This window comes from Mustela nivalis (genome assembly GCF_964662115.1).
Source record: "Mustela nivalis genome assembly, chromosome: X".
Lineage (NCBI taxonomy): Eukaryota > Metazoa > Chordata > Mammalia > Carnivora > Mustelidae > Mustela > Mustela nivalis.
In genome coordinates, this window is record NC_139040.1 from 2,855,271 (window position 1) to 2,867,092 (window position 11,822).

The 11,822-nt window shown below is 45.4% G+C and overlaps 1 protein-coding gene across 1 annotated transcript; it reads right to left on the minus strand.

The window, feature by feature from the left end:
* Positions 1 to 708: 708 nt before the first annotated feature.
* FATE1 (fetal and adult testis expressed 1) lies at positions 709 to 7,536 on the minus strand. Its single transcript, XM_082716858.1, has 5 exons — positions 7,339 to 7,536; positions 6,951 to 7,078; positions 2,484 to 2,590; positions 1,998 to 2,076; positions 709 to 1,282 (listed from the first exon to the last, which is right to left on the minus strand). Exons 1-5 carry the CDS (start codon positions 7,442 to 7,444, stop codon positions 1,151 to 1,153), a joined length of 552 nt encoding a protein of 183 aa, XP_082572984.1. The 5' UTR covers positions 7,445 to 7,536; the 3' UTR covers positions 709 to 1,150.
* Positions 7,537 to 11,822: the final 4,286 nt, after the last annotated feature.

Sequence of the window (11,822 nt, forward strand, 5' to 3'; positions counted from 1 at the left end):
CAAGAGATACATATTTATTCATTGGCCACAGGGAAAGGGACAACAGCTCTTCCCAAGGCCTCCTGTAGTCCAGCACATCTGCCCTGTGGTCGGGTCCCAAACAGCAACACTCCCGTTGGCTCAGCCCAAGTCCCACTGCTCCACCAGCAATCTGCTCTGTTTGAGGTTAGCTTCATGGGGCTGTGGACATGGGGGAGTGGGGTTCAGAGTCTCTCCATGTCATCTCCTGTCCAGCCTCCAGAGCTGAGGATGGGCCTTGCTCTCAGTCAGTCTATATGAGACAGGCAGAACCCTAGGCTGGAACACAGGAAAATCCATTCTAGACCTAACCCTGTCCTGGTCTTGCTGGAAGACCTTGGACCATGTTCTCCCTCTCCAGGACTCAATTTCCTCCTGGGCAAATGGAAAGGTTTCTGGTGCATTCCAGGTTTCCTCTGATTGAGTCCCTGCAATGCCTTGGCCCAGACAAGCTGCTGAAGAACAGCTTACCCACAAGCACTCATTGGCATGATAACAACAGGAAGGACTTTGCCAAGCTAGCTGTTCTCCTAAAAAGGCTCCCTGCTGGACAGGGGACTTTGGGGAGGAGGGAAGAGAGGGAACCAAGACCCCTGGAGTAGGGCATCAGCCCAGTCCCTGCAACAATGACTTTGTTCAGAGGGGCTGTCCCTACATGAATCCTGGATATAAGAAACTCAACCACCAGGGTTTGCTGCTATCAGTGAACTTTTATTGAGCGCATTTTCTGTGTAGAGCCCTGTACACAAAGTGGAAGAAAACTGGGAAAGCACAGCCAAGCCCCTGCCACAGAGGATGGAACAGAAGGGATGATGAGGGCACAGAGGCAAGGTTCAGCTCTGGGACAGTCACCACGAAGCCCTGATAGGCAAGCAGGAAGCACTTGCCACTGGTGTTACTGTGGAGACGAGATGCCACCCACCTCACCCTCCAAAGTGGCTACATTTCCGCCCATGCAGACCTTCGGAATGTCACACTTCTTTTACCTCCCAGCAGCTAGGGCCTGCTCCAGGCAAGCGGTGTAACCAGAGTTGGAAAATGGCTCCAGTGCTGCTAAGGAAGATGGGCAAGGGCAGCCCAGGGAGAAAAGGGAAGAAGAGGAAGGAGAAGCGGGCTCAGGCGGCGTGAAACATCACTGGCGCATCCACAGCCACAGGTTGGCAATGCAGGCCGACACCAGCATGGTGAAGAACAGAGCATCCCTGTGGCGCCAGGTAGCACCCTGCTCCTCCAAGGCACGCAGCCGGCCGGTGATCACGTGCAGCTGCAGAGACCAAAGAGCTGGTGAAAGATCCTCCTGGGGAAGCCCATGGTTCACCACTGGGGAAAGTAGGAACTTAGTACAGGAAGGGCATCTGCCGCCCTTCAGGAGGCCAAAGTGCCTCTGGAAGAGAAGAAGGCAGAGCAACTGAAACAGGGGGCTGGGGTGGGCCAGTGGGACCAAGGGCCAGGCTGTGTATGTTTGCAGGCCCAGCAGCCTTGTCCCCTTGTTGGTGTTCACCCAGTTGTCTGGAAGAAGCCAGCCTGTCCCAGCTGTACCAGGGGAGAGGCGGAACAAGACATTTCAGTTCTGGGGCAGGCTGGCACGGTGGCAGCCGCAGCGCCAGAGTAAAGGCAAGGCTCCAGGATAGGTGACACTCAGGGGCTGGAGAGGGCCTGTTGTGGTCTCTCCCTGAGAAGATAACCCCTCCCCAAGACCTCTTAGTGCCATTCTCTCTGCACAGATTTCTATCCTCTTCTGTTGCCTCTTCATCCTCCTTTTGGCTTCCCCTTTTCCCTTCCCACACATCCCAGGGAGAGAGGCAGGGCTGAGACTGCCATGAAGATGGGACACTAGAGCCTTGAAGACTGGGAGGAAAGGAAGGGGAGCCTGTTAAAGGCTAAGATGACTTCAAAGGGGGTGGTCTCAGTGTTGCCAAGGCCCACCTGCCCCAAGACACCATGATTCTGCTTCTACCCTCCCAGTGGGAGATGCTTACCTGTCTTCTCATGACTTCCATCTCCAATCCATTTAGCTCTTCCAAGCCAATCTCTGCCACCATATCTGCCTCTGGGTCACTGGGAAATAAGAAAAGAAAGAGGTTTGTGAGTTGCTGGTGGTCCCAGGCCAGGTATGGCAGGGACCATAGGAAGGCCATAAGGGCAAGCAGGCAAGGTCAGGAGCTTTTCTAGACAATGACTCTGTCATCCTCAGTCCTTCTCTTTCCAGGTAAGCAGGTCCTGTGGCCTGAGGACTATGAGCTACCCCAGCCCAGCATCAGTGCGCTCAGAGGCCCCCAATGGGCAAGAGACCAGGAGGTTCAGGGGTTCTTTTGAGGAGACAATAGAGCCCCAACATTCCAAGCATGACCAGCTGCTCACAACGCCTTCCTGGTCAGTCTGCTTGCTAGTCCATCTGGTCCACCCTGGTACCTGCCCAAAGAGCTCCAGCTTTCCTCCTGCAAGATCCCTGGGATCCTTCTTACCGCTCATAATGGAACCTCATGTTCTGGAAGCCACCAGGATACTCCTGAGGGTGAGCATTGCCATGGCCTTGTTCTCTCAACATTCTGGGCAATGGCAGCTGGGGCCCCTAAAGAAAGGAATGGTCAGTAAAAGTAGCCAAGCCAGTGTCAGCTGAACAGCTGCCCCACACTTCCCAGGACCAATGGTGTACCCTGTCAGGAGTCACATGGTACCTGATCCTCTGGAATCAGGGGTTGGCAGCTTTCAGACCACTAGAAGAACTTGGAAATCCCACAAGTTGGCCAACTGCCACCACTCTACCCATACCATGCTCCTCAGTAGTTTCTAGTCATCCAAGCTATGGGAAAGAAGAGCAGTGACAGGGATCCCCGTGCTCTGCCAGCACTGTCACAAGCAGACAATCAGACATCAGCCAAGTCAGAGAGAGAGTGGAAAAGCTCAATTTTAAAGTCAAGGAAATTGAGGTCTGGCAAATGACTACACTTCCAAAGGACATACAGTAAATATTGGAGCTCAGGATAGAACTCTGGCCATTGGGAGACCATAACATTCTTCTGTGGGTGAGCACAGCTATCCCAGTGGTTTTCATTTTCATTCGTCTGCTAATGACTTCTTGGAGTGGATGTCTCTGCCCCACAGCTCTGGGGCTAAAATATTTCCTGCCTTGAAGAGCCAATGTAGGCTAGAGGAACAGAATGTGCCAGACACACCTGGGTTCAAATCTCAGCTCCAGGTTTCCAGTGCAAGATGAAAATTTTCACAGACTATTTGGTTTAACACATGCCACATGCCGCCCTCTAAGCCCTTACCAACATCAAGTCATTAAATCCTCTTCATGGCCATTCAAAACAGGTACTACTATCATCCCATTTTGAACGATTAGAAAACTGAGAGAGAGGTCGCATTATTTGTCCAAGTCACACAGCTGGTAAGTAGCAGAGCAGTCATTTAAAGCCAGGATAATTTGCTCCAGAGGTTGTGCTTTTAACCATTATCCTAGGATGCCTCTCATATTTGACACCACTTCGCCTTCAGACTCCATTAAAATGAAAGCGAAGTCAATAAAATGGTATACAACCTGCAAGAAAAAAGGTAACAGGAGAGGAGAGGCCACAAATGATGAGAGAGCTCAACAAGACTGTGTCATTCAGAGAATGCTGAGAATAAAGCTAGGGGAAGTGGGCCTTGTGGCTCAGAAGCAAATGGCAAGCAGTAGAGGAGGGAGTCCTCCTCCTGCCAGTGTCCAGAGAAGACCCAGACCTGGAAGCTGCAGGGACACTGGGGTGGTCTTGAGGACCCAGTGGGTGGGGGTGGGGGACAGCAGCCTTGCCTTAAGGTCTGTACATGGAGCAGTCATCCAACCCTCTTACCCCACCTGCCTGGCAGCCTTTTCTCCCCAAATTCAAACTTGAGCTAAATGAATGGAGAAGCAGGGGCAGTTGAACCACAGACCAGAGCCCTCTCTACTCTGGCACTTACCAGTTCCTCCTATACAACCGACTTTGCTGAATTAGAACCTACTGTCTCACAGGCCTCACCAAGACACAGAATTCTGAGTTGTCTCTATTTGCCTCACTTTTAACAAGAAACAGACAACCAAGGCTCACCTGTCACCTGAGAAATATCTGCAGCCCTCCTATGTTCTTAAGAACAATAGTAAATGCAAGGTTGAACCATTTCTATATAAAGGATTTTCATAGAAACTTTACCACCATGTTCCATTTGTTGTAATAACGCAAAATTTCTTTCTTAAAAGTGCACACTGATATTGGTGTGACATTTTCTATGTGAACAGTACTTGATAGTCATGCTACTATTTTATTTTCCTCTTCATCTTCTTCTTATGATACCTCAAAAATAGGTTGAAAATGACAGTGTGTGTCAAGAAAACCTTAGGACTATGAAGGGGAATTTGATTGAGAGTTTCTCCTAGAACAATTTCCACACCATCCCTTTGATTTTCCTACAGATTGGGATCAGAAAGACAAAAAGGTTTTTTGAGATATTTGAGAGCAAATAAGGATAAGTAACTGGTGGCTGGGGTTTGTTTGTTTGAAATAACATAGTTTGTTCTTACACATAAATATAACAAGAATTAATGTGACAACATCTGCAAGTCGTTGATAGCCTATTGAAGTTGCCCATCATAAGACAGGTCTAACTGTTCAAAACCAGTTGTCTTTTTGTCTTTTTTAAAATTTTTTTAAGAATTATTTTTATATCTTTATTTAGAATTTTAGAGATATAAAATTTTATATTTTTATTTAGAATTACATGCATTATAAAACATAAGGCTTTTATAGCAATTTGACAGAGATCAAGAAAATCTATGAATTTCAGCAAGTCCTAACTTCCTTCTACTATTTCAAACAGTGTTATTTTTATCTTCATGTACTTTTCAAAGCACACTACTTCCCCCACACCCAAATCAGCAGAACAGTATTATGATTTTTTTTTTCTCCTTTAATGTTGTGGCTCTCAGGTGGTCAGGGTTCCATTTTGGGGGAGGGTGCTCAAAAGCAAATAATAAATAGAACTGATAAATTTCTTAATTTAAATTTAGTTTCTAAATTCATTATAATGACTGTTTCTTTTTAAAGTAGTCCTGTGGTCCTAATAGGTAATTATAATTAATTCAGAGATTATATCTCTCCATTACCCCCAAAGATCCCATTCTCCCTCAATCTCATGGGCATGACTGGCTTCCTGGAGCCTGAGCTATTGAAGTAATTTGACTTGACTTCCACCTTTGGACATAAGAAACCAATTCAGTATTTTTGGTTTATTTTCATTCCCAGGAGGTCCCTGATCTGGGAGCTCTAGTTCTCTTTATTCATTAGCGGTGGAATCATTTGGGCATTTATCATAACTCATTCCCTAGAACAGCCAGGCCTCCCTACTCTCCAACCCTGTTGCCTTTCCCCACTAACCTCTGCAACACTGTAACACCAGGGTGATAGTGGCTAACAGAATCCACAACAGAACTACCAGACTCAAGTGATTCCCTAGAATAGTAAGGTCATCCTCCTCTCCAAAATGACTCCAAAATGACTGCCTTTTCCCAGTACAGTTTGCAGCAATATGGCTGCCATTTTTTCCCCCCTAGAACATTCCCTCACTCGTGGTGAATGTCGCTTAAAGGATTATCTACAGAACAATGGGACTCAGGTGATTTTCTAGAACATTGGGTCTCCCTTCCTTTCCAACCTAGTTGCCTTTTCCCAGTAACCTTTGCAACAGTATAACAGCCATTTCTCTAAAACTCCCTCAGGCACAGTAAAAGTAGCTTTAAAGGATTGGCTACAGAACTTGAAACTCACATTATTTCTTCCAGCTTGATTATCTTTTCCAAGTAATTTTGCAACAGCATAGCAACCATGTTTCTAAAACTTCCCCTCACCCACCAGTGAATGTACCCTAAGGAATGACTACACAGTGAGAGAACTCACGTGATTCCCCAGAACACTGAGATCTCCCTCTTCTCCAAAATGGCTGCCTTTTCCCAGTATCCTTTGTAACAGTGTACCTGCCATTTTTTTCCTAGAATATTCCTAAACTCATATTAAGTGTAGTTTAAAAGATTAGCTACAGAACTGTTAGATTCAAGTGATTAGAATTCCTAACAGTCAGGGAGCATAGTTACCTACCTTGCTTTACCTTTGTCCTGGCCATGAGAAATATATTTTATTTATATATATTTATATTTAATCTATTAGATGAGGCCCATCCACATATCAAGGATTAAGAATGTCCTTTACTTAAAGTCCACAGAGTATAGATGTAACAAAGCTACAAAATACCTTCAAAGCAACACCTAAACTAGAAATTGATGGAATACCTGGGAACTATAGGCTACCCACGTGGACAGGTAAACTTGACCTTCACAGTGGTCTAATCACTGGGGAAGCTGAGGGAAAATTTGAACTTAGACCAGGGACTGTAAGGCCGGCCTGGGGACAGTGGGGCCTCCCCAGTGGCTGTAGGCAGATCACTTCTTTCCTGCCTTTCCCTCCTGTGGTTTTCATGGTTCCTACCAAGGCTGATTATTTAATAATTAAATAATTTATATAATTATAATTTATATAGATAAATATTTATATATAAAATATAGCTATAGAGAGAACTATAGATATAGATTTATTTATTTATTTATTTATTTATTTATTTAGGAAAGTGTCATTTCACACACATTAGAGTTTTGTAAAGTATATGTAGTCCCCAAGTAATATGTGATTCAGGTGCTTTGGACTCTTAAGGTTGAACTCCCAGCCTACCAAAAGATAGCTGTGACTTCTTATTGGACATCCCTGCCTTCACTGCCTCACTGATGATACACAGGAGCTTCCTTCCTTGCCCCCAAGTCAACATCTGGCTTTGTTCAACCTACCATCATCAGGCTAAAGCCCCTACAACCTGTATGCCCAACCCCAACCCAGTTGTTGCATGTCGAGGGCTCCATACAGTACCACTTTCTTGGGCCGGGTGGCAGTCATATTCCAAGCCGGTTGACGTGCACCAGAGCCAGCAGCCTTTGGATCCAACTTTTGTCGCCGCTGAGAGGTACCCAGGGACTGGGATCCACGTGCCATCATTTCTAGGGAGAAGAAGAGAGGCACCAGGAACACTCATAGAGACTGTGCCAAGGCTTCCTGGGCACAGGATACACCAGAAAAAGGATAGGATACCCAAACTTCTTAGGAATCATTCAACACTCATTCACTGATGTCCATTGGAAGATCCCAGGCCTCAGTCTGTTCATCTCTTCAAAAGTTTTGCAGCCAAACACACACTTTCTCTATCACACATGCACAGGTATGGACACCCAAGGAAAGGGGCATTACAGGGGCTCCTCACCTGCTATCACCAGGTGCTCTTGGCTTTGCATATAGCTTTCAGGAACCAGCTCTTCAGCCATGGATGTTTCCATCTCCTCCTTGATGCTAGGGGGGCCTCCTGCCATCACAGCCAATTTTTCACTTAAAGCTATAGCCAAGGATACACAAGAAGCAAGGCCAGAACGGACACTTGGAAAATCAGCTCTGCGAGGGGTAGGTGCTCAAGCAAGATATATCTGGAGATGGGGGTGGAGCTAGACTCCCTCACAGGGCTTAGGTCTTGGACACAGCACCTTGTGTTCCTGCTGTATCTTGTTGGCAGGCTCCACAGCCTTCTCCCCTGCTACTCTGTAACCAACTTAGGAGGAAAGATAAGTGTCAGAAACTTTGCCTGTGAGGACTATGCTGGCTCTCATGTCACCTGATTTGGCCCTATTGAGGAGCAGGTGGGATCCAAGGTTAGATCCCAAGCCTGACGTGGCTTCTGCAAGCCCAGCTCTGGCAAGGAATCCAGGCCATAGCACCCCTTGGAAGGCATCCTTTGAAGAGCACATCCTGTCTCCCCCTATCTGGAGTTTCCGGGCAAGGGAGTTGGCCTTTTGATGGCCTGGATCAGCCTGGGCAGGAACCATGAGAACCACAGGAGGGAAGGGCAGGAAAGAAGTGATCTGCCTACAGCCACTGAGGAGGCCCCACCGTCCCCAGGCCGGCCTTACAGTCCCTGGTCTAAGTTCAAATTTTCCCTCAGCTTCCCCAGTGATTAGACCACTGTGAAGGTCAAGTTTACCTGTCCACGTGGGTAGCCTATAGTTCCCAGGTATTCCATCAATTTCTAGTTTAGGTGTTGCTATGAAGGTATTTTATAGCTTTGTTATATCTATACTCTGTGGACTTTACGTAAAGGACATTCTTAATCCTTGATATGTGGATGGGCCTCATTTAATCAGCTGAAAGGCCTGAAGAGCAAATCCTGAGGTTTCCTAGAGAAGAAGAAATTCTGCTCAATACTGCAGCATCAGGAAACAAAACCAAACATACACTACTGGGATTATATCAAAATAAAAAGCTTTGGCACAGTAAAGGAAAGTGAATGGGAAAAGATATGTGCAAATGTTATAACTGAGAAGGGCCTAAAACCCCAAATATATAAAGAACTGGTACAACTCAACACTAGGAAAACAAAAACTCCAGTTTAAAAAGGGCAGAGGACCTGAATGGACATTTCTCCAAAGGAGATATCCAGATGGCCAACAGATAGATGAAAAGATGTTCAACATCACTAACCACTAGGGAAATGTAAATCAAAACCACAATGATATACCACCTCATACCTGTCAAAGTGGCTAAAATCAACAATACAAGAAATAAGTGTTTGCAAGGATGTGGAGGAAAAGGAACCCTCGTGCTCGGTAGGCGGGAATGTAATTTGGTGCAGCCATTGTGGAACACAGATTTGAGTCTCCACTAAAAATTATAAATAGAAATACCATATGAAACAATAATTCCACTACTGGAATTACTCAAAGAAAATGAAACAAAACAACAACAAAAAAGAAAATGAAAACACTAATTTGAAAAGATATGGTCACCCCTATGTTTATTGCAGCATTATTTACAATAGTCAAGATATACAACCAGCCCAAGTGTCCATCCATAGGAATATTGGATATTAAATAAGAAAGATGTGACATATATATCTGGAATATTGTGCAGCCATAAAAAAGATGAAATCGTGCCATTTTCAACAATGTGGATGGACCTAGTGGGTATTATGCTACTGAAATAAGTCAGAGAAAGACAAATACCATATGATTTCACTCAAAAGTGGGATCTAAAACAAACAAAAAGCAGAATCAAACCTATGAATACAGAGAACAAACTGATGGTTTGCAGAGAGGAGGGGGCCAAGAGGGTGGGTGAAATGGAAGAAAGGGAGTAGGAGATACAGACTTCCAGTTCTGGAATGAATAAGTCATGGGAATAAAAGGACAACATGAAAAATATAGTCAGTGATTTTAAATCACAGGTGACAGGTACACTTCTGCTGAGAATAGTATAATGTATAAACTTGTTGAATCACTATGTTGTGCAACTGAAACTAATATAACATTGTGTGTCAACTATACTCAAATTAAAAAGAAAAATTTAAAGATAGCAGCATCTGTCCCTGCTTAAGCTTCCAATGTGCAGGCCTGCCCCGCAAATTTTGGCCTTGCTAGCCCCACAGTGGCAAGATCCAATTTCTTAAAATAAATATCTATATACATACACGTAGGCATATGCATACACATACACATACACACGTATATCCTGTTGGTTTCTTTTCTCTAGAGAACCCTGACTGATACAACCACCAGAGGTGAAACCTCAGCTCCTGGGAACAACTCCAGAGTCCCTGGAGGAAGAGGAGGCTATTTGCAAAAGGAGCCAAGCACAGCTGGGGCCAGGTGGGAGGAAGAAGAGGAAGCAGGGAAGGAAAAAGGAAGGGAGGAAGGAAAGCGTGAGAGAGAAAGGGAGGGGCCGGAACCTGCCTAGAGACGGTGGCATGGTCTGGGCTGCCTGGCCCCCTCCCTGGCCCACCTGTCCAGCACTGGGACTAAACACCCTGGAGCAGAGCTGACATAGGCCCTGCCTGCATTCCTGAGGGCCCTGAGGAAGCCCTTCCCAGATCCAGTGGAGCAGCTGCAATGAAATCTGAGCTTTCTGGAAGGCCACCTTAGGAGCAGAGAAGTGTGCTTTTGTGGGACTCAGGAGCCTGGGAAGCAGTAACCATGGGCTTCCGCCTGGTCAGCGTTGCCAGACTGAGCAAATACAAGTACAGAATGCCAATTGAACTTGAATTTCAGATAAACAAGTAAGTTTTCAGTGTTAGTACACTCCGTGCAACATTTGAGACAAACTTGCACTAAGAATTTAATCATGATTTATCTGGTATTCACCTTAGACTATGTATCCTTTATTTTATATCTGGCAACTCTAGATGCCCATCCTCATCACAATCTCAAGATTTGACCTTGAGCAAATTTTTCCTTTCTTTGGGCCTCAGTCTCCCCATTGACAATGGAGCTGACAATCCCTTCCTCACCATGTAGCTGGAAAGCCCCCACTGTCTAGTGTGCCAACCTTGGGGGCCCAAAGGCCTAGAGCATCCCTAGAGCACAGAGAACTCTGCCAGGCCTTATGGGGGCCCAGAGAATGGCTCATGCTTAGTGTAGGTATTGGGCTACAGAGACCTAGGCCCCCATGGAAGGCTCCCAGAGAAGATGGTCAGAAAGCCCAAAGCTCTTTCCACTGCAGAGATTAGACAGATACCTCTGTAAAGGGGAAGGAGGGGTCCCAAGAACATCTGGCTGAGATGTATGTATACATATACATTTGGGATATGTGCCCATTCTACAGTTTACTTTTTTTTTTTTTTTTGCAAGTACCTGATACATAGTAGGAAAGCCCTTATTTAAAAATTTAACAGAAAAACACATTTAAATATGTAACTATAAATATACACACTTACATGAAAGAAAGACCAGGGGATTCTTGTCTATCGCTTTTTTATGGTTTCATGGTATTTTTTCCCCAGTTTTACTGAGAAATTTGCAACTTATTTTTTTAAGTGCACAGTGTGCCTTGGGGATCTCACATGTCAGAACAAATCTCCCTCCTGTCTTTTAAACACTGCTTTCCTGCACAGCTGCGCCCCTGTTTATTGACCTGCTTGTGGACATTTTGGGTGTCTGGAGCTTTTTCACTTTTATAAACAAGAAACAGTAAGCATTCCTGGACATGCCTCTTTGCACACATATATAAATATTTTTGTAGAACAGGTGCCTGTAAGTGGGATTTGTGCAATTCTAGGGTATGTGTGTTGGCAATTTTTACTAATACTGACCAATATTATCAGTGCCCCTCCTAAGACACTGCACCAAATGGGACCTCACCTAGGGGAAGAAAGTTCTGTTTTCTTCACAGCCTTATCAACAGAAGATATTATGGAACTTCCTAAAAGGCATCAGTATGTTGGGTAGAAAATGTTATCTATGTCATTGTTGTTTTAATTTTATTGCTTTAATTATGAATAAACCTGAAAATTTTTTCGTATGTTTATTGATCTTCTGTATTTCTTTCTTGTGAACTGTCTGCTGGAGGGCTTGGATCTTTATTAAAATAAGAGCTGTTGTATTGACAGAAAGGGATGGAGATGAAATCTCTCCCTCCCTTCAAGCCAAGCTTCTCCAAAGAAAACATATCATCTTTTTCCCTAAAGGTGATCATGAGCACATAGCCTCCACTGGGGGACAAACAAGTCCAGTTCATTGCATCCAAGTTTGTGTTGAAATCTAGAGGGCATCCAGCCCCCCCCCCCCCCCCGAGCAGGTGTCTAGCTGGGGCTGTTGCCGGCCTGTCCGCCTGCCTGTCGGCCCTTGTCTTATGTCTGTCTGTGTCTCCGCCCGCCCCACCACCTGCCTCCACCAATGCCTTCCAACCACTGGCCTCTTCCAGCAGTTC

Coding starts and splice junctions, on each gene's coding strand:
- FATE1 (XM_082716858.1), bottom strand. CDS start 7,444: ATGGCAGGAGGCCCCCCTAGCATCAAGGAGGAGATGGAAACATCCATG. Junction 7,079..7,338: donor AGAGCACCTGGTGATAGCAG/GTGAGGAGCCCC, acceptor TCTTCTCCCTAG/AAATGATGGCACGTGGATCC. Junction 2,077..2,483: donor ATGAGGTTCCATTATGAGCG/GTAAGAAGGATC, acceptor CTTATTTCCCAG/TGACCCAGAGGCAGATATGG.